The 23,376-nt window shown below is 41.1% G+C and overlaps 1 protein-coding gene across 1 annotated transcript; it reads right to left on the bottom strand.

Moving 5' to 3' along the window:
- Nucleotides 1-13,871: 13,871 nt before the first annotated feature.
- On the bottom strand, nt 13,872-19,581 carry klf6a (Kruppel-like factor 6a). Its single transcript, XM_053494476.1, has 4 exons — nt 19,277-19,581; nt 17,051-17,633; nt 16,000-16,123; nt 13,872-15,057 (listed from the first exon to the last, which is right to left on the bottom strand). The coding sequence occupies exons 1-4, from the start codon at nt 19,376-19,378 to the stop codon at nt 15,006-15,008; spliced, it is 861 nt and encodes a 286-aa protein (XP_053350451.1). The 5' UTR covers nt 19,379-19,581; the 3' UTR covers nt 13,872-15,005.
- Nucleotides 19,582-23,376: the final 3,795 nt, after the last annotated feature.

The following is a 23,376-nucleotide window of genomic DNA, read 5'->3' as shown; positions in this document are numbered from 1 at the left end:
GGTATAAGATTTTATTTCACCTTTGTAAAAAAAACATCAAAATAGCAAAATAAAACTAAATAAGCAAAAAAACATGTAACGGAACAACACCTGCACTCATCCCCAGCACGTGGTAGCTGGCAGGTGATATTATTTATGCCTTGCAGTTAACGTCGTATTTTGGAGAATGTACTAAGAGTGGGATTTAATTAACACGTGTTAGTGCTAACACACTGCCTCAGGTCTGTCAGGTTTCTCAGCACTTCGATGCCGTTATGAAACGCGACACTGAGATTTCATTTTGTGTGCCCTTCCAATAATGTGGCTGTAAATTACACAGGCATTTTGCACATAATCTGTTGCAGGACATACAAGAGATGTAAAATGAGATAGGGGTCAGTGCATCCTGCATGCACCATAAATTCTCATCGCCTCAGAGAGGCAGGTTTAATCACAGGTGTCCTGACACGACTGAATAACCTCATGTAACCTTTGCATGATTAAAATGCAGGGAAAAGGTACAGTATGTTGCTGTTCACGTGCGCTGATTTGATCAGGCTTGTTTCCCCTGTGAACTAACCTTCCTGGAGTCAGTCAGGTAGAAGAGTCATGTGGAGCACCGTGACAGGTGTGCTGTTTTTTTTTTTTGTTTTTTTTTTTGTGACACTAGTTCAAAAAACGATCTCTGACGAACAAAAACTAGATGTTAGATTTTACTAGATACTAGATTTTATGTTTTTTTTTCTACCAAATTACCACGATTGGAAGCAAACAAGCGTTTCCCTTCAGATTTGGTTCCACTTGTTGTCCATGTGACACAGCTTATGAGCAGGCATTCGACATTAATTACAGAAAGGCTGTTGGTGTAAACATGGTACGCTTCCAATCCCATTCCATCTCCAGCTGATGTATTTAAGGGTGATATTCCCTAAACGTTCGCCACAAATAGCTCTCTCGCTTTTCCTGGCACATTTTCTTGAAACATGCTCAAGTCCTAAAAGGTTGTTCGGTTCCCAGTAAGAGAAGAAAAAAAAAATTAAAGAGAGAGAGAGAGAGAGAAAGGGAAAGCGTACGGTGCTGCTGCAATTAGCTCTGATGTCAGTCCTTGCTTCGGAAACCTTTTAACATTGTTAAGTGCTGTTTATGAAAGATTAAACATTAGCATGACGGAGGAGACCTCGCGGAGTCTTTTCAAGTTTTACGACCTGTTCTCTTGACCCGGGGCCTCAGCAGCGAAGGCAAACAATAACTGCAGTTAATAAAGCATGGTTCAGTGGCACTCTGGAGTAAGCTTGGCTTAAGATAGCGTGGCAGGTGAAAATGAGAAGAGTATGCTCGAATACTCCTCCGACGTCATCCATGGCAGGTTTGGGTCAAAGCGGCTTTAGGGTGACCCTTCTGTAAGAGGTGATGCGTCTGCTTTTTCTGCACCTACTACATTTCGTTTGTAAAATAAAAGACCGTTTATGGCTGACTTGTAAAAAGTGTTGGTTTTTTTTGTGTGTGTGTACGTGAGATTTTTTTTTATTAGAGAGAGAGAGAAAGAAAACGCACTTAAAAGGTGAGTGGTTGATGAAGTAATGGTCAACATTGAACTAAAGCTTTACAAAATGACATTTTATTCAAGAACAAGAATACACATACACTCAAATAATAACTAATCTCATTCCTATTTTTCATTCCAGGCCATTAAAAAAAAAGCTTGATGGAATAGAAGAAAAAAAATCCACAACTATAATCGAGTGAAGGACCTTTTTATTATTATTTTTTTGTTCTTTAATAAGTTTTAGCTTTCTCTTTTGCCACGTCTTTACCATGTCACCAACTCATCATTATATCACATTTGTCCTTCCAAGTGGACCCTACAGTATGTTGCCTGGCAATTCTTCACACCATCACAGAAACAGGATTGCATAAGGAACCTTTTATTTCATCCAGCCACGATGGTTTCCTTTAGAATCAGTGAAAACCATGTGCAAAAGTTGCAATGAAGGGTTGTATCCACCAATGATAACATCCTTCCTTTTTTTTTTGTTTTTACATCATGTGCATACAGTATGTTTTACACATTTTGTTATGTAATGTTTATGAAATAAGTTACATGATTCACATTATACCAGCTGTCAACAGGGCATGGTGGTTGACAGGGTTCAAATCCCTTCAAAGGTCTGTGTGTGTGTGGAGTTTGCATCTTCTCCCTGTGCTTGGTGGGTTTTCTTCAGGTACTCCGGTTTCCTCCCACAGTTAAAAAAATATAGTGTACTGGCATTTCCAGATTGCCCGTAGTGTGTGTACTTGTGTGCCCTGCACCTTATCCAGGATGTACCCCGCCACATGGATATAGGATCTATAGGTATGGAGAATGAGTGAATGACTGAGTGAGAAACTTGGCAACAACCATTCCCTTACCCAACTTGTTACGTTACAGAGGTTTTTAGTGTAGTCACACACTCATTCCCACACTATGGGCAATTTTGGGAATGCCAATTAACCTAACCTACATGTCTTTGGACTGTGAGATGAAACCGGGGAACCTGGAGGAAACCCACCAAGCACGAGGAGAACATGCAAACTCCTTGCACACAGAGACAGCAATCGCGCCTGGTCCGGAATCAAACCCGGACCCTGGAGGTGCAAGGCGACAGTGCTAACCACTAAACCACTGCGCTGCCGAAGTGTTTTGTAACAAAAAAGATTGTAACGAAGCACGGTCACTGATGCTCCTTGCATAATGGCCAAATAAGAATTTCTTTACAAAGCTTTACATTATCAATTATATTACAGAATTTATTATTAAACAACATATTTTATTTATGCCTGTACCATGAAAGGGTAATGATGGCACTATGGTTAAGGCTTTATGTTACTGGTCAGAAGATGGATGGGTTCAAGCCCCAGCACCACCACATGTGCAATCTGTGCCTGCTTGGTTTAAGAGTTTTCTTACACTTGGAGGAAAAACTTTTTAAAAAGACAAATTTTATATTATGAAATAGTGTTTTCATGGATGTGATCTTAGTCAGCGGGACAACGGGACCGTACATGTCTTCCCTCAGCGTCCGTAGGTGTTCACACAGGTAGCAAGATGAATAGGAAATATTTATTAATAACCTCTTTTATGATTTTCATGACTCTCGGTGCTCCTTAGAGGTCAGGGATTAACTGAAAAGCAGCGCAGTCAAACTCGGCGTTAACCACCAGCCTGAAAACAAGCACGAACCACTTACTTTTATCCTCTACAAGGATGTTTTCTTTCTTGAAGCTGAAATACATCACTGTCTGCCATTGCAAAGATTAAAAGTGGTTTCTAAATCATCAGCGGGGCTGTTAAAAACATAGATTTGACAGATATAGAGAGGAGCAGAGGGAAGGTTAATGGAATGACTACGGCAAAAGAAGTAAATTATTCCAGACCTTCCAAACAAATTTGAGTGTAGTGTAAAAGAAGCTATAAAAAAATGTTCAGAAAGAGCAAAATTAGAATACAAATGATTAAGATTCGCTCTCATTCTCTGCTTTTTTTTTTTTTCTTTTTCTCGCCGGCCGGGACGGGCAGAGATACAGGCTCGAGTTGTCATGGTGATTAATGCAGCTGCGTTAGTGGCAAGGATTTCTGAAAGCATTTCAATTCTGCATGCAAACTAATAGAGGCCCATTCTCTCCGCAGGTGCTGATACACTCTTGGTGATTGGGAATCCTGCTGGCTTTTAAGAGTCACAGATCTCGATGGATATCCGAATGTCTGAATGCAGCGCATTTAGTTCTGCTTATAAGATTTCATAACAGTTGCAGGTTTTTACAAGAGCGCACCCTCGGGGTTACATAATATGTAGTTTGGATAAACCCTAGACTAAATGTACAATCACTTCTGATTAAGGAAGAAAACAAACAACCAGGAGCTGCCTTGACACCTGCGTATGTGTGCTTGGTTACAGATGTCACAAACGTATATTAGCAGATAAAACCAAAACACAAAGTTAGACTAGGTTCTTAAACTTAACCCTTTTTAACTATATAATAAATTCAGTGGGTTGCAGGTTCGAATCTCACTTCTGGTCTACGTGCATGGAGTTCTCCCCATGCTTGGTGGGTTTCCTTCAGGTACTCTGTTTTTTCTCCCAAAGACATGTACAGTACACTGACCGGCTTTTCCAAATCGCCCCAGTGTGTATTTAGGTGTGTGAGTATTGTACAGTAGGTGTGTATGTTTGTGTGCGCTTGTGCCCTGCGGAGGGTTGGCACCCATCCACGGTGTACCTGCGATAAGCTTCGGGTCTGTGATACTCAGATATCTCATTACATCAATATTTTGCCTTGTCTGGAGTTTTCTGAACTTTCCAATAACAGAACAAATTGAATTATTTATGGACGACTTATTGAGGTTTCGAATTAAACCCGCTGTGATTTAAGTGAGCAGTCAAACAGAAAATAATTCTAAGTACTCGATAATAAATATAATAACCTTGACAGTAATGTGCTGTGATTTTGTTCACCACTGTAATTTTTTTTTCTTTTCTTTTTTTAATCATGGACCTCCTGGATTTGCTTCAAAACCCTGCTTTGAGAATCAATAGATAAGACAACAGTGCAAAATGGACCATTAAAAAAATAAAACACTGTACTCAAAGCACTTGGCTTGACTATTAGGACGTAATGTACAGTATGTAACACAATAAATTAGTTGATTAGTTGAAGAACATCCAGATATTTGCTTTATACAGGCATAATTCCAAAGAAGAGTCAATGTTTGCCAAGATATACTGTATAATGTTACTATCTCAATGGAGAAGAAGAAGAGGAGAAAACTTAGATTTACAGAAGGAGCCTGAGGACAGCAGTAAAGATCAATAGAGTACGTCATGTACCAGATGAGCTGGTTTTAGTGTTTCAGAAACGCTTCGTCATCTGTGATAACTACTGTACACAGAGCAGTTTCAAAAATTTAAGACTTGTTGTTGGTCTTTTGGCTTTCAACAACCTGGCACGGGTTTTACGCCGGATGCCCTTCCTGGCGCAACCCTCCCGATTTATCCAGGACTGGCACTGCATCCTGTGGCTGGGGTTTGGGCATCGACTGGGAATCGAACACAAGCTTTCCACATGGTAGACGAGACACCTACCACTGAGCCACCAATAGCCCCTCTAAATTTGTGTAATGGTGCAAAAAAACTCAAATAATTCTGTTTATTATGCCGCCTCGTTCTTCGTAAGAGGTTAAAGGATAATATCCTAGACTAGTTGGAGTTTTATAACTGTAAATACAGTAACTTAGATAACCGCACTTTACAACCGGATCATGGTGAGGTAAAAACTGTTGCTGTTTTAGAACATGGACAATGTCCAAGCTTGAGGCGAGAACAGCAGAAGACAAAATCTAGTCCAATTCTAGTCCAATTTTAGCTCAAAACAGGAATCTGAGGCTACGTTGGACATAGGCTTACCAAAACCGTTTCTGTCACCTTGCACCTCCAGGGTCTGGGTTTGATTCCCATGCTTGGTGGGTTTCCACCGGTTGCTCCGGTTTCCTCCCACAGTTAAAATACATACAGGGTAAGCTAATTGGCTTTTCCATATTGTGTGCGTGTGTATGTGTGTTCCACTTCCTCGTGCCCTAAGTCTCTTGGGATAGGCTCCAGGGCCTCCTTGACCCTGTATGCAGAATAAAGCGCTATAAATGATGAGTAAGTAAGTAAGAAGGTCAGAAATGCAAAAACCTGGTCAAAGACAAAGAATGGATGATGTGTGAAGACCAGATCTGTCTAGATATAATATATTCATTTAAGCCGGTTTTTGGTAGATCCTATCAAAAACATGCGTTTATGTTTGTGTTTACTGGACGACTGTAAGATGTTTTATATTTCGCAGGGTCTACTGTACAGTGTGTGTGTATTTTTGACAGTGTGTTTGAGTGAGCGGTGCGCGTCCTGCTGCGCCTTACCCAATTAGCTGTTGCGATAGTCGTTACATAACAATCGTAGCACAGTTATCAATGCCAGCCCAGTGGGGACAAACATTCCTGTTTACCTTTTGAAAGCTGCAGGATTCTGTAATGAGAGTGATTTGTGCCTTCAGCTCAGAAGTCAGGAGTACACTGGTACACCAGTGACTCACGACAACCATCAGATTTGCTTTAATCAGAGATTACACACTGATATCGTCTGTCTGTAAGCATGACTCATGCGATGTGCTAATGCTACGAGCTTATGCATGTTAGTGTTAACGTTTTAATACGATAGGATGTTTTACACATACTTGACACGTACTAACACCTGCACACATTTACACATATATTTAACTAAATATACGTGGGATTTGCTTTCAAAGTGGTACATAATCATATGATAATATGTTTTACACAATAAATTTGCTGGGGAACATCTACTGTATATTATTTGTTTTATCTCTTTAAATGTGCTGCTTTTATTGTTATTTTTAATTAATAAAAAGAAATCATTGTATTTTATTTTTACCTACAATAGATTTGTTCCCTATTTGTCTTTAATCTATCTCACTTGCACCGATTACACTTAATAATATATAAGGGTTGTTGGGAATTTATCTAGGGTACTCATGATGAAATTTCTTATGAATGAAGGCATAAAACCTACTGACATTTACAGAAGACTTTAAGTGCAGTACGGTGATCAGGCTGTGCAGTTGTTCCCGTAAACATTCAGTGAGTGGAGCACCTGAGCTTTGAAAATTGATGGATAACTTGTCACCAACTTCCAGGAGAGACGCATCTGTCTGTGAGAACTGTACACACAATCATTCACCAACAACTCTTACAGGAACTTGGGAGTTATTGTCACATCCCGCGTACAGTCCTCACCCGGCTCCAAGGCATTTTCACATATTTGGGCCATTAAAGGAGTTCCTGGGAGGCCAGCGTTTCAGATCTGAAGCAGGCAGTCTGATCACGGCTCCGGCATCCTGAGAAAACTTTCTATCTTGATGGCGTAGCCGGAGATTTTATAAAGAAATAATGGGAGTTTTTACTCTTATAACGGTGATCTGTTATTCTGCACAATCAAAAGTCCCGGTTTGACTTGAATATAAGAGATAAAAAGGCAAAGGATGTCACCACAAAATTCTATATAACACGGGACTACAAGTGTAGTGTGGAGGTCACAAGTCCTGTTGTCTGGACGCAATCATGTGACAAGGTCAGCCTAAACAATGTCACAAAAGAGCAGTCAAAAAGGACACTCTGGCCATCAAGGTTTCTTCCTTTCCGACCAAAAGGGCTAGGGACTCGGCTCTGCAATTCTCATGCTTGTCTGCAGCTCGAGGGGGGACAACATCTCTCTGATGGTCCTGTCTCCATATACAAACGAGCCATTAAAGCCTTTTTGGTTCGTTGTGATGGAAATGAATCTGTGTTGAAAGGGAAAGTGCACTGCTTCAGCCTGCATTTCTGGGCTCAGAAGTGTCTAATCACCCAAGACTCTTTTCTGCCAAATGCTCTGATCCCCCCCCCCCCGCACCCCCCTTCCTGCTATTATTATGTTTTTCTTTTCTGTTTTTTTTTTCACTGTTCATTAGCACTAATTGCAGCATGCTAATTGAGTGAAGCATCCACTTTGGAAACTTGATAACCCCTTTTAAAAAATATTTGTTTTAAATGAATGGATGGGACGAAGTCGCAAACATGGAAGGTAATGATGATGATTATGATACTCATCCCGAGTCCTGGGTCATGAATGCATTATGGCATGATGGTAATGTGGTAATATTATACATCGCTACTCTCTTCCTATTTACAGAAATCGGATACGTCGAAACCCCTTGGAGTTCAGCGAGGATTGGATATATTACAATTTCAGCTGAAATGGTGCTTAAGAACTGACTGTTGAAACAGATTGGCTCGATTAATCCATGTGCGACCAAAATGCATAAATAAGTTACGATTCATCAAATTTCTCCCTGAGTATACTATTATTTAATTAGTCATTTTTACTTATGTTTGATAACATCACTTCAGACTTATCGATAGTATATATATTGGAGAATGTTCCCAAGCTAAATCTAAGGTATAATCTCTCCAGTGGGTGCTGGGTCCGCTCCAGGGACAAGCTCTGGCAGGAGACAGCTCTTGGTACAGCTGTTCTAACTGACCACCAACACAACTGCAGGCTGATTTAACCATGGTGACAAAACCGTTGAAGGTGGAGTTAGTAAAAAATGACACAATATTTTTTTTTTCTCATTAGTGACTTTGAACACACTTTCAAAAAAATGAATTTATCTCGAGCACAGATACTGTAAGGATAAGGACTTATTAGAGTATAAGGGCTTAATTGGAAACTGAGCACCTTTACAACCACAGACCTGTAAAGTGACTGTAACACTATAGCCACTGACCCAATCTCACACTCTCGTGTGTATAGTAATACAGAGCCAATTTCACTTTTGGAGCTTTACACTTATTAAAATAAAATGCTTCGCACGCTTAAAATGCTTCCTTTGAGACACATGAAACCAACCAATCACATCTTTTCACATGAACTTTATTATTATTTCACCAATTTAGTATTCACTGTTTGCTCGTTTTGTGTTCGTTTCTCCAATGGTGACCGAACCCACCTATTACACTGTTAATGACAACAAGTACATATTACAAAGCCTGAAGCCTAGCCCATGAGGCGGGGTACACCCTGAGCATGGTGCCAATCCATCGCATGGCACACACATATACACACTCACACTCTCATTCACACCACTACAGGGCAATTTGGGAACGCCGATTAGCCTAACCTGCATGTCTTTGGACTGTGGGAGGAAACCGGAGTACATGGAGGAAACCCACCAAGCACAGCGAGAACATGCAAACTCCATGTACGCTGACCTGAGGTGGGAATCGAACCCGGACCCTGGTTTTGCAAGGCTGTGTCATTGGCGAATTTTATGTTTAATATTTGTGGCACCTGCATTTTAAGCAGTTTATCTAGTTACCATTTATTTCACATATATCTTTTGGGATGTAAAGGTTGCCTTTATGGTGGCATATGAAAATGCTCATGCAGGCTCATGGATTGCGCCAATGGGTGGCATAACACACTTCACACTCACAGACAGCCGTAATTGGCTAATGCCACTATAATTAACAGTGGACAGAGAGTAATGACATACTTCCTACCCCAATTTTTCTTTCATAGGTTTTGGCATTAGGGATTTAAAGTATGTGTGATAGCGCGAACGCCTTGCTTCTATTTAACACAGACCCATTGGCTATATGTAACATGGCATTGAGTTATCCGTGGGTTTGAAGCACTAGTGATTACATAATGTATCAGAAAAGAATAAGCATATGTTTAGATGAAGATTTAAAAGGAAAAACTGACCAAAAAAAAAAAAAGTTTGTCCAGTTCTTACTCTTCAGTTTGTATTCTTGGTATCTTGGTGGGAGTTGCGTTGTATCCAAAGTCTATTCCAGGAACGCTATGTGTAAAGTTTAGTATTTTAGAAACTGCTGATCTCCTGGGTGTAAAACCCAAATTCACACACTTGTTTACACCTAGGGGCAATTTTGCATACCCGATCTACATACGAGCATGTTTTTTGGGAGGTGGGAGGAAACCGGAGAAACCCTGACGGCGAGAACATGTGAGACTGCACACAAGACAGTAACCTGAGATAATTCAACCGACCTCTTGAGGCAAAAAAACAGACATTTCAAAATTTTCATTTTATAAATGTTTAGAACTCAACAATAATCTCCGAAATGCTCGAACACAACACATAACATTTATTCCTTTACTCGGCATGTTGCACAAACACAGAGCTCTCTCTCTCTCTCTCTCTCCCTCTTTTTTTTTCTTTCGTTCTTTAAATATTCTCTCTTCTTAAGCGCTGATACTTCAAACACAGAGCGCTCTCTTCTCCTCCGCCATCGCCCTCTGGCAAAGACATGCTTTGATGCTGTGACATTGACTCTAATTTTTGACGTACTCTGTGCCGCCGCTCACCTTTGGACTTATCAAGCAAATACATGGCACCGAATATGATGAGACTTGGCGAGCCGGTTGCTTTGTTCGACATGCAAAGGTCATCAGTACTTTTTTTTTTTGGATGGTGCACAAGGATGCGTCCGGGTCCTGGATTTGGCTCTGAATTACGATGAGGTGAAAAGATGTAGTGACCTATCGTTATTAATGTATCTCTTGTGCATTAGGTTAAGAGCTGCATCATGTGGTTAGAAGGCTTTGACATGATTTATCAGCGAAAGGGTAATCCAGGATTTTAAAGGATTTCCAAGATAGATACGTGTAAAGTGGCCGGCTTGTACCAAAAATATGCAAAGAAAAGCTGTCTTTTTTTCTTTTTCTTTTTGAGATCCTAATTTTATTACTCTTACTAATAATCACAGGAGAGACGGTCAGAGGTGTGAAAGCACTTTCTAGTTGGAATTCTCTTATGTTTAATGATTCATTTGGGTTCTTCCCGACCTTTAACGGCTTGATGTACAGTATCTATGCAACTATCAGGTGCTGCATATCAAGGCCAGAGATACCAGTACCTTGCACATAGGGGAGTGTGTCGTTCTGTGGTATTTATTAACAGAGCACAATAAAAAAAAAAAAAAAAACATATGCGTTTCTGGTTCCTGGAATAAGCAATACCTGATTTTCAGTTTGTTCATAAGAGCCTGACTGAGGAGGGAAAAAAGAAACGAAAATGTACGCACCATCCAACTCATTTGACCTACATTTTAATAATTATCTGCAAAACCCTTTTGATTAACGTTCAACGGGGAACATTATCTTATTTGTATCAAACAATCATCTAAGAGCCATGTAAATACATAATGCTAATTAAGTGCCGAGGGCAGCCCCTGATGCTGATGGGTAATTTGGGTAGCTTTGATCGTAAGTGGTCCCTGTGTTGACTGCAGGGAGAACCAGAAAGCAAGAAACTAAACGAAAAAAAAAATATATATATATATATATTTTTAACATTTAGGGATGGAGCCAAGCCTTGTAAACACATTCCTGTGCTAAGTCTGGCAGAGAGGTTCTCGGGTCAGGTTTCCTATTTTAGACGCTGGATTGTCAAAACGTGCAATTTGCCATCTATTCCTGAGGAACGGGAAAACGCATTATGTGTTTTGACAGGGATGAGGAAGACCTCATCTGTGTTTCCTCTCTCTCTCTCTCTCTCTCTCTCTCTCTCTTTCACACACACACACACACACATGTTGGCGAGGAATTCAGGTAAATCTCTTGTTCCTCAAAGTTACTGGAATTTTTTTAAAAAGGAAAAGTTCATATCCACTGTTTCTGACATGCAGAAGTTTCTAGCAGACGGACAAAATTTTTTTTTTTTTTTTTATCACAAAATGTACTTACGTACATGTGCTCCTTAACAATCCATTTTTTTCTGTCCACCTAAACCAACCACAGTCGTCTATTCTATTGACTCAAGTCCAAGACTTGTCAAAATGCACCTGGACAAAGGTGCTCTTACATATATATTAGTGGCAATAACCCCTTCAGTAAACTGGCTTTTATTTACGTTTAACAGGAGCCTTATGGTTCGGCATACATCCGATCGAGCCGAGCCGAACGCTGGCTAAGTTCCGTGTACGTCCGGGAGTCGTTCAATACTTATTCGTGTCAGAAGAAGGCTAAGCAAAGTGACTTTACACATTGTTTTGTGAGTTTTTTTTTTTTTTTTTTTTGCAAGCTTTATAGAAGACATAGCACCACAGATACCAATAATGTTAACAAGGACGGTAGCAAGAAGAAAACAGAGTTTGGTTTTTAAAGCAGCCGATGCCAAGAGGAATCATAAATTAAGATTGTATTTTAATGTCTTTGCTTTATATTTTATTTCATTTTCATGCTTTTTCTAAATGTTGTAATTGTTTTTATTTGCAAAAATATGATTATAGCGTTGGAAATTGGTGATATCGGTAATATTTTTATGGCTGGCTGGAACAGATTATCTGCATTAACATGACTTCCTATAGAAAAATGCGTTTCGCATTATGAAATTTTACATTAGGAACTCGTCTCCAAGGCGGATTGAATTCATAATGCCGAGGTACCGCTTTGCAAAGCACCGGTTTATTTTTCCTGTAAAAGAAAAAAAACAAAAACAAAGCAAGATGTCGAAAGGCTAGGTTAATCCAAAACTGTAGAGGTCGGCTCTTGCGTAAGGTATAGAAGCAAAACAAGAAGCAAATGATGTCTGATAAGAATTTCTTATTATTCCAATAAAAAATACATTCATACAGAAATAGAACAATTTTGCAAAACAATTTCAAATAAAATTTATATAAAGAAGGAACAAATAAAAATCTTAGAAAATGCTTTTTTTTATCTCATTTGTAACTTTTATCTCTTTTCAATTTTGTACAAATATTCAAGAAATACACAAGAGGAGAAGGTGTGAGAGGGAAAAAAGTGTGATAGAAAGCGTTGGTTATAGTTACAAGCAAAGGAAAAAAACAGGGAGGCTTGATTAAGGCTCGATTCCCGCTTGAATGCTGCTTCTTTCCGAGAGAGAGAGAGAAAGCGAGCGAGAGAGAGAGAGAAAGGGATGTACTGTCCTTTTTGCCTGCTTAACACTCGCTGATTGGATTTTATAGCCGGGTTTCTTCACGCTGATCCTCCTGCAGTGATCTGATCTAAAATTCATGTGCCTCTGCTGCTCAATTCCAGTAAGTCCCTGATATATACACAGTATTACTATCTGTTGAGCTTTGTCATTTTTTTTTCACCCTCCACATAACAAGAACGCACAGCATGCGTGATATTCAGGTATTCGGATTGTAATCGATTGTAGTCCTCGTAGTGATTTTGTTCTAGAGAAAAGAAGAAGAAAGAAAAAAAAAATGCTTACTGGACATCCAGACAGTCCGTCTGATAAACTAAAGGCTTCAGTTCAAGGTCTGTAAATTTACATTGTGCGGGATGAAAAGAAGTGATTCATCTTGATCTTTCTGGATGCCCGTTCTCTGTTTCCATAATACTGTTGCCAGGCTAAAACAACGCCGTCCAGACAGGTCAATAGCGAACTGTCGGAGTCAGCAGTCTGTGGCAGAATGTGTGCCAGCAAAGCCTTTAGTAATTCATTACACCGATGCGCTACAAGGCGAGGCCTGTCCTGCTAGAGCTTGTTAATTACAATAAATCATTACTTTTTTTTTTTCCCTCCCTCCGTCTTGGTTGCAGGGGAGACAAGTCCAGGCTTCTGAACCTCGGTGTCAAACGATGGCAAGGCGGCTGGGTGATTTTTTCCCATTTCTCCTTAAAGCGTTGTTGTACAAGAAGCAGCGTTTCTGCAGTTTTTATTCTTTCAATATTTAATTTGTCCATTAAAAAAAAAAAAAAAAAAAACATGCATTACATAATACAGTGTCGCAATCTTTCCATAAGTGCTTCAATGTTTGTTTGTTTGTTTTGTTTTATGGATGTAAATATTTACGCTCAACATTAAAAGAGCGAATCGGTGTGTTTGTTCGTGTTAGAAACAAAAATAGCTGATTAAGAAAAACAAAAGGTGCGTTTTTTTCTTTTTATAGGAAACAGAGCCTTAATGAAGCTAAATTCACTCATACAAGACAAGCGTGACCCCCAAGACCAAGGCTATTCCACAGGACAAGGTCACTTGCATAAGGCACCATTAAGGTCAACAGTGCATTAATAAGAGGGAAAGAATGAAAGGACAATGAGAGAGAGAGTGAGAGAAAGATGTGTAGGGAAAGAGAGACAAAACAGCAGTCCTCAGCGACGGAAGAAGACGCGCGAACAAAATAAACTCTAAGCAATAGTGGTTTTCCTTACTAAAAACAAAAAACAAACAAACAAAAAAAAAGCATCAATGACAGGATTTGAAGAGAAGAATCATCATTCCATTTATGTACAATATATTGTAACATTTAACCATTCGTATTTAGCTGCACTTTATTGGAATCTATTAGCAGTCCTGATAACAGAGCAGGAACAAAAAAGAAATAAGAGTACAAACCCTAATACCATGCAACACCTGTCTATGATAGTGAAGAAGTTATAGTTTTGTGTTTTATCTCTAAGCACACAGCTTATACAATGGACAACGAAAGAGCTTTTTTTGTAGCTTGTCAAAAAAAAAAAATAAGTAAAAAAAAAAAAAACAAGCTACCGAACACATTGCACATTTAGTAGCTGCACCAAACACCAAAAAAAAAAAAAAAAAAAAAAAAAAAAAGCCACCTTCATTCATGAAGGGACCCTGTAGAGCCACCAACTGCAAGGGGAAGGGGGCAGCAGGGAACGGCAGGGTCGTGGTTGCTAAGGGGTGCATCTAGATGTAACCAAAGTCCCATCATCCCTTTGAGAGCACAGAGCCTGAGGGGGAAAAATGGGGCAAGTCCCGGCTTCCACGCTGACACTGAGAAGACACGCTTTTCTCCCACTATCACAGGCTTGCAAGGAAAAATGAAAAAAACTCATTCTCTCACACCATTCAGTCTGCAGCAACACACTGGTACCCCTCTCCCACCCCCTCCTCCCCACACTCGCACACTATACACTCATCCTCACACTCTCTCGCGTGCGAGCTCACGTTCATCCCGGACAGACAGGCTTTTTTTTTTTTTTTTTGCTTTTCTTTTTTTTTTTTTTGTGGGGTCCTTTAATAAGTACCAGTGTATTGGTTGTCCAGGAGCAGTCCCAAAACAACATGCACCATATGACACACACCATCATTCATTCTTTTTTTTTTCTTTTTTTTTGTTGTCATTTTGTCCGAAAGTCCTTCATTCTTTGCTTTTCTTTTTCTCCGCACTTGATTTCATCCCTCTCCGTGTACGTTTTGTCTTTATTTATTAAATTTTTTTTGTAGGGTTTTTTTTCCATGTTTTTTTTTTTTTCCACACAACCGCTCAGTAGGCCTTTCTCCCCGAGATTCCCGGAGGCACAGGGTACGGTGCAAAATGGCATGCTTTGGCTGGACACACACTCCTCCCCCCGACGAGGGCAGGGCAACCAGGAGGCTGGTCACGATACAACGAGAGCAAATCCGCACTTGCCACGACCTGCTCAGAGGTGCCTCTTCATGTGCAGGGCCAGGTGGTCTGACCTGGAGAAACACCTGGAAGATGAGAAAGAACATAAAGGGTCAGTCGTGACGGCGCGAGGATACAGAGCGGCAACAGGAATAGTATACGTGCAAAGGAATGCGAATAGCATGGGATGAACGAATAATATATACGGACAGTAGATGCACGACATCCTTCCTAATCGCCTGGTGGAGTAGTTTATAAAGTTTTCTATCTTGGGAAAGAGAAACGTCTAACGCCGATCCAATCTCTCTATTCAACTGCATACAACTCGACAGCGATGTAGCTGAGCTCGATGAACTGGCTCATATATAATTAGGACACGCCCACTTCAGGTTTAACCTCCAACCCAAATCTGGAGCACTGAACAGGTTTAGTAACTGCTGATGATTTACATCCCGCGTATAAGCTCATAAAATCAGGAAGTAACTCCAGTTATAATAACGGTGATTGAAAGGAACCAAATCTCACGCGCGACACTCGAGAAGCGCTTTGCTTGCAAATCTGACGAGGCCCCTTTTGTCCAAAGCGCCCTATCGGTGAAAGAAGTCGATCAGATAAATAAGTCTGTTTCCCACCCAAGCTAAAAGCGGAAGAAAGCGGGGACGGGTTGCAACTGTTCAAATACATCCTTCGCTCGTAAAAAAAAATAAAAAAATGAAATCCCAGTCGATATCAATATTCGAGAAATACGACACTGTTGTCGTTGCTCTTTGAAGCACTTAATCCGATTAGGCAATTAAGTGATGAAATCCGAGCATAATGTGATGACTGCCATCGATGAACAGATAAAAAGGAATCAATGGAGAACGGAGAATCGCGAAATCTATTGTATTTCGCGTCGCCGCACATCAAAGGCGCAGGCAGGCTCCTGAGTCGAGGCGTCCCGGACGCGATAACTGTCACGTTCTCCCAGAGAGAAGAAGAAGAAACCGTGTGTGTGTGTGTGTGTGTGAGAGAGAGAAAGAGCATACCTGTCACAGTGACTGCATTTAAATGGCTTTGCACCCGTGTGCTTCCTGAAGTGCCGGGTTAGCTCATCGCTGCGTGCAAAGCGCCACTCGCAGCCTTCCCACGAACACCTGTACGGCTTCTCACCTGCAAACAAAAACCGCGCAAACACCTTCAGGGAAAGCCGAGCTGGCAGGCTTTGAAAAAGAAAAGAACTGACACTATCACAAGTACTTAGTTACAGCACACACACACACAGAGACACACAGAGACACAGAGACACACAGAGACAGGTTCACATGACTTTGTAAACACAAACATGATCTGAATGAACAAATGAGATCAGCAAACAAGATGGGTTTCAATCAGGACAAGGATGAAAAGAAGCGGTGGGCCACCCGGTTCCCCTATTGAAACGTCTGGCCCTTTCCCATGACGAAACAGTGTTTTGGTAGAACAGGTTCCTTCCCTCCCTCCCTCCAGGCCACTGCCCCCTCCCCGCCCTCTCCCTAGTGCTCACTCCCTCCCTAGGGCATAGGCACATTCCAAACAGATTAGGTCATAGTTTAGCCATGCAGTCATGTGAGGCAAATATGCCAGGAGAGTCGATGCAGCTCCTGCAGCTGAGGGGAAAGGCTGAGCGATCGCACAACTACTCGAGTGGAACTGATAAATGGCACTCAGACGTGAAGTTTCTGTCTCGGCCTGATGACGTGTTTTGTGCGACTCGTGTCCTGATCCACCGAAAGAGCTCAGAGTTTCACACCTGTTTCCATGGCTACGGTAATTATGCTGATTATTTTGTCCAGATTATGAAGTGGGAAAAAAATAAATACAGGGACATTCCAACTGGAAAATGAGCGAATGAGTCAGACAAACATGAACCAGTCGGAATGCCCCGGCAACTTTTTATCCAAATCTGTCCTCCTGTACACTGGAAAATCCCCAACACCCAACCAGGCATCAAATGTCCAGTCGTCACCCGTTTCTAAGACACACACACACACACACACACAAGTGCACAAACACAAGGAGCACAAAAAAAAAAAAAAAAAAAAAAAAAAGGGGTCTTACCCGTGTGAGTCCGCTGATGTGCTTTTAAATGTGAACTCTTCGTGTAAACTTTGCGGCAGCCGTTGAAGTGACACCTGTGCACCCTCCTCCTGCCGTCCGGAGACGCGTCGCCTCCGGGCAGCGCCAGTTTATCCGTTGCACCCCCCTTGGCCGTTGCACCGTGCCTGGCCTTCCCAGCTACATGCAGTTCAGTGTGTATGGTTCCCCAGAGTTGAGGAATGACTGGCTCCTGGAGAGCCTCCGGAGACGATGGCGGTGTGGCGATGATAGACGACGGCAAGTGTCCCGAGCCGAGAGGGTTCGAGCCGAAGATGTGCGTCGGCGAGAGCTCCTCCGAGCTATCCGACGCTTCGCTGCTGGCGTCCGAGTTGACACTGCGCGTCTCCGACATCGGGCCGTCCTGAGCGTCCTCCTCCTTGACGTGAACGAGATCGACGCTAGGCTTCGAGTCCGTTTCGGCCTTGTCACCGTCGCCGCACGCGAACATCAGTTTGCTCCAGAGGTCCTCCTGAGGGTCGAACTTGAGCTCGGACGCCGAGACGTACGGCTCGCTCTGCAGGTAACGCTCCAGCTCCAGACATGTCTGACGTAAAAGAAACAAGAGCTGATCAGAACAAGACAATCAAAATAAAAAAAATTAAGAAAAAAAAAAAAAAAAAGATTCTGATGACCCGACCGGTCATTGCATGAATAACTGTTCTCAAACATCTTAAGACATTTCTGCTCAAGCACAACACACCTAAATCCAATTATGGCGCTCATGGAACGATTGTTGCCCAAATTTAGCTTTGCTAAGTGTACATCGTCAAGCCTCATTCTGAAAGACTAACATTTACTCTGTGGTAACAGACTCGGAGTGACTCATACGCTGGTTTTAGAGTCCTTTTAAGGAAGCCGCAGCACTTCCTCCATCTCTGCTTCTGCCGAGTTTCCTCATTCAAGCTGACACGCTATGGACATCCTCCTCTTTAAACCACCGGCTGTTGCTTTTTTACACAAACTGCAGCCCCGACACATTCTGGCGTCCGAAACTTTCCACTTACGAAAAAGTGGTGATGTAGTTACGTCTCGGACGAACCTCACCGATCATCTACACAGGGTTCCTTAAGGGTTCTCTGAATGACTGGCTGATTCTTAAAGCAATCACTTCACTGAATCTTAGTTGATCTAGAACTCGTATACACCTTTAGTGCTTGGGTTAAACCTGTGGAGTGGACACCCTGGCTATGGGGAGACAGGTACGGTTAAGCACCCTTAGAGTGGGAACTCCTGAACATCATGTAGGCTTGATTTCCTCAAAAGCAGGATGTGCATCTGTGAAGATCTCAGTGATCTCATGCAAACACTTCAAAAGCAGATTAAGAAAAAAAAAAAAAAGAAATCAGAAGAAAAATCATATGCAAATACGTTTTAGTGCTACATGTTTTATTAATTAGAATTTTTTTTTCAATTATCATTCTTTTTTTCCTTTCATGTACCAGACTGAACCGTTGGCTGCGTGCCAAAGACCCGCATACTTCCGCACTACACTCAAAGCAGCCTTACGCCACCTAGGGAACGGTCGAGCAATCGGAGTGTGCGCGTGCGAGCGAGCAGGCGTGCGCGGGCGCGCGCGCGTGTTTTGGCACGAGCACTATTTAGTGCGAAAGTATGCGGCTGGTAAAGCCTTCTCTGTCACACACACGCACATGCACACACTCTCACACACATGCATATACACACACACACACTACATTCTTGCTTTCTAATTTGTATTTTTATTTACACCCAAACCTATTTACAGAACCCCACGCGCGTGGTTGTCTGTGCGGCATTGGTTCAGAATTAAAACCACACACACACACGCATGCATACAGCGTTGTGCATGCCCTTTTTACCCAATTCAACCATGCACTGTCAATGAGAACATGTTTTATGAATTTTTTTTAAATAAAAAAAAAAACGTAAAAAAATTTAAAATAAAGAAAGGTTGCAACCTCGTCCTGCTCGTCCTATATAAATCAGGAAGGGATGCAATCATGTCATGACAAGTTGCAGAACATCAGAACAAGTACAAAAATCGTGCTAATCGTAATCACGCTGGTATTTAACCTACTGTTTGATAGCTGTTAGTATTAGTGCTTGTCTGACAGGCGCGCGCGCGCGCACACACACACATATCCAGGTTGTTTCAATCACTTTAAAAGGGCAAAAACACAATCATTTACGACATGCATATTTCTTTACCTGTTGCCAGTACTCTTCCAGCGAGGGTAACGCGGAGAAATAACCGGTGTCATGGACGATCTGCAGCTCCTGGAAAATGCTGCACATGGGCAAAACATCCATCGCGACACTCAAACGGAGAGAAATACAGAAAGAACGAGCGCAAAAATAAAAAGATCTCCTGTAATTGGAGATGTTGTCCCGTCCAGGCAGAGAGCGCAGCAGCAGATCTCTCACATTGGACGACAAGAAGAAGAAGAAGGACTGAATATGTGCGTGTGTATGAGGAGTGAGGAGCCTAAGCGAACGCGCGCGGATCTCCTCTCTCTCTCTCTCTGTCTGTCAAAACTTCCCTTATTCAAACCTCGCAGAGTGCTCGCGCAAGGAAGCCCCGCCCACCGAGCCCGTGACGGCGTGACGTTTTTTTCGCATCACGCCACCAATCGCGTCGCGAGAGCCAGCGCGGGCGCACATGATATCACCGTGGACCAATCACGAACGGCCCGAGGAAATGAATTCATGTTTGCGCTGCTGCTATTGGCTCATTCGAGTGCCCGGTCCTCTCCGCGGATTGGCCGGCTATTTTTAACCTCAGTATATATACGTACAACATACTTAGAGGAGGGGGGCGCAACAAGCGTTCTCATTCTGTGAGAGTTACCGCAGGAGTGCGTTTCGCCACAGGGAGCGCAGTACAACTTTACTGTTTCTTGTAAATAACCATGTATAAACATTAAATACGATAAACAAGGCTTTTTATAGCACTTATAACATCGGGTTCCCTTTAAAAAAAAAAAGTTGTGAATCTTCCTCTCAAAGTGTCACCTTTTTTTCTGTCAATGTTTTTGACAACGCACTTTCGTCATGTCTATTTTTATTCTAAAGTTATATAAGTGTTATATTAGTTTATATATATATATCTCAAGTTCCCTTACAAATTCTTCCTCTTGAAGTGACACTTTTTTTGTCTATGGTTTTGGTTTTCAGTTTTTTATTCTTAAGTTAAAAATGCATTCACAGCATTTTAGCAGACATCATTTTCCAGAGTGACTTAAGAAAACTTTATTCTTAAGTGAAGAGACAGGAAAAGAGTTCGCAGAAAAAGATAAAGTGTTAAAGCTAAAAAAAAAAAATAAGCTGATCGGCTTTAATGTAATTAATGATATTATTATGATTATTATTATTTCAGGTTAAAGCCAATGTACATGTCTGCCTGTCTTTCTTTCGCCTGCTTATGCTAAGTTGTACAACATTTATATTGGTGCTGGTGTTTGTTTATATTAAGCAAGTAGATTATTAGTGTCTTTGTTTAAAATTATATTATTAAATCCGACACATAACTATTAATAAAATCACTTTTACTCAACATTTTGATTTCACTTGTGGCTGGTTAAACTTCAGGCAGATATCAAAGTACTGCAAAAGTTACATTTAGCTGGACGGACATAAAGACAGACAGACAAAAAGAATCTGAGACTGGTTTTGGGTCCTTTAATGTATGCAAAGAGTTTTAAGCAATTTACAGACAAAACCTTCCTTTTCTTCATATAGATAACATCGTTCTCTTAAAAATGAGTTAATCTTCCTTTTAAAGTGTCAGTTTTCTGTCAATGTTTTTGACAACGCACTTTCATCATGTCTATTTTTATTGTCAAGTTAAATTTAAATAAATATACAAGCCACAAAGAAAATCTATCATTTATTTAACTCAAGATAGCAGAGCAGAAGTTCCACTAGGGCAGCCAAGTTCTGCCACATCTCTTCTGACTCAACTGCGGTGACTAAAACTGTGGTTATTTAAGGTCAGCATTCAGAATATGCACATAACGACGCTGGTTTCACTAAAACTGGTTTCCAGTTTCACTAAAACAGAATGCCGAATGTTTCTGTACTTCCCATATATACAGACAGAGATAAGGTGCAAGGAGTACCTAAAACCCCCAGGATGTGATTGTTAAGTGGTGTTTTCCACTCATAATTATTTAATCCAAGAATCAAAGCAAAATTGCCTCTTTTGCTAAGGTTGCATTTTTCATTGATCTGGTTTCGCAATGCACTTTATGCACAATGCACATGACCAAAAAAAAAAAAAAAAAAGCCAGAGGGGAGATGACACAGTGTTTGACAAACTTGTTCCACTCACCCTGATGTGTTGTCCTCCTCAGTGCAGGCCATTTGGACAGACAGGTAAAGGACACAGCAGTAATACTAGAACTGAGACCCTAAGTCGGGTGATCTCTGTCTGGTGCCAAGAAAACGCATAGTTCAATTGCAGTGGAAAAAAATATTCTACTTTAAATCAACCCGACATCAGGGAGCGAACCGAACATGAGATGTATTTTTGGGTTGTGGGTGATATTTGTAGATGCAAGCTGCTAAAATGACTTGTGATGTCAAACTGAGGCAAACGACAGAGCCGTGTGCAGAAGATTCTGAATATTTGGACACAATTTTGTATTTCTGATAGTCTAGTTTCCTGCTCTACATGCCTATCATTCAACTTCTAGTAAGATATTTTATCATGATATATGTACCATGGTAGTCTGATAGTATCTGTACCCTGCTATTCACTCATCACTTTATTCTGTATACAGTATTGTGGGGGGCACTGGAGCCTATCCTAGGAGACTTAGGGCAGGAGGCAGGGTACACCGTGAACAGAGTGATAATTCATCATAGGGCACACACTCACAGGCTCATTCACACACTATGGGGAATTTGGGAACGCCAATTAGCCTAACCTGAATGTCTTGGGACTGTGGGAGGAAACCGGAGTACCTGGAGAAAACCCACCAGCACAGGGAGAACATGGACCCTGGAGGTGCAAGGTGACAGTGCAAACCACCAAGCCACTGTGTCACCTTTTTTTTGGGGAGGGGTTCCAGATTTTTTCTCTAATTTAGTCATATAGAAACTGTACAACACAGTTCTACCATAGTACATTCTTTGCTACAATGGTACATGTACTAAAATGTAATATGGTACTAAGGTGCCTACCCTGGTACTCTATAAAGGCATATGGACTGCATAGCACAGGTTCCTTTTCTTTCCCTCATCCTCAACTTGTGGACACTTAGTAGTAGATAGTTACATCCTCAAACCGTGAACAGTTGTAGGAAGAATGAGTCTTCTAAAGGGAAATTCTTCCATGTTTCTATGTTCAACCCTAAACTATTGGGGTTTTCTTTGAATCCCCCTAAAAGTCTCTTTGAGAAGGGTAGAACTATTTACCATCAAATCAACTTTTAAAAAACCCAGTGAGAACAGATCATGTGCGGGTTGATTGGTTTTATATCAGAACCCTTTCCGTGTTCTATGCAAAGCCCCTACTTTATAGGATTTCTGTTTAATTGTAATACATAATATTAATAATTTTAAAAGCTAGAACTGTCTATCCAAAGAAATCCAGAGAAACCCCTGAGAGAACATGTCGGTCTGGGGCAAGCCCTTCCCAAGTTCTATGTAAAGAAGTTCTACCCTACATTACAGGGTTTGCTGTTAAATTGTACAAATAATGAGAACATTAGAACTGTCTGTTGAAATAAATTATTAGAAACCCTTGAGACAGTGAATTAGTCTAGCACCCTTAGGGTTTGCTTGGTTTTCTGTTGGAACCCATGCCATGTTCTATGCAAAATACTTGACTACCCGGTTTGAATTTAAATTTAAAAAGTTGAAATATACAAAAAATAAAAAACAACAATTAAAACTCTTGGGAGATTTGGTCAGTCCAGGTCTGTTAGGAGTTTTGGTCTGGGGACACCCTTCCCTGGATCATTCCCCAGATTATAGTTTGATTCTGAAACAGCCTAAAAAGAATGTACACACATTTGGAAAGCTGGAAATGTATTTCATCCAAACAGCTGGGGTGTTCAGCTGGGAGAAAGCCAAATGTGGATTTTATTGGGGTTTCTTGGCAGGATGCTGGAAAGCACTGACACAATGTACGAAACAAAGTTATCTGCACGCTATGTTGAAACTATTCTTGTAAAATGTTCAATTTTCCTTTTTTTTGTAATTAACAAAGAGTATGTCACAGCACTGTGCACTTTGAAGTTACTGAGCAGCAGCCTACCTATTCAGCACAAGGTACTGTAGGCCTACACCTGCCTGTGTTGTCT

This window comes from Clarias gariepinus, chromosome 4 (assembly GCF_024256425.1).
Source record: "Clarias gariepinus isolate MV-2021 ecotype Netherlands chromosome 4, CGAR_prim_01v2, whole genome shotgun sequence".
Classification (NCBI taxonomy): domain Eukaryota; kingdom Metazoa; phylum Chordata; class Actinopteri; order Siluriformes; family Clariidae; genus Clarias; species Clarias gariepinus.
Note: the sequence above shows the minus strand (reverse complement) of the source record. Positions and strands in the feature narration are given on the sequence as shown.

Coding starts and splice junctions, on each gene's coding strand:
- klf6a (XM_053494476.1), bottom strand. CDS start 19,378: ATGGATGTTTTGCCCATGTGCAGCATTTTCCAGGAGCTGCAGATCGTC. Junction 16,124..17,050: donor ACATCAGCGGACTCACACGG/GTAAGACCCCTT, acceptor TTTTGTTTGCAG/GTGAGAAGCCGTACAGGTGT. Junction 15,058..15,999: donor AAATGCAGTCACTGTGACAG/GTATGCTCTTTC, acceptor CTCATCTTCCAG/GTGTTTCTCCAGGTCAGACC.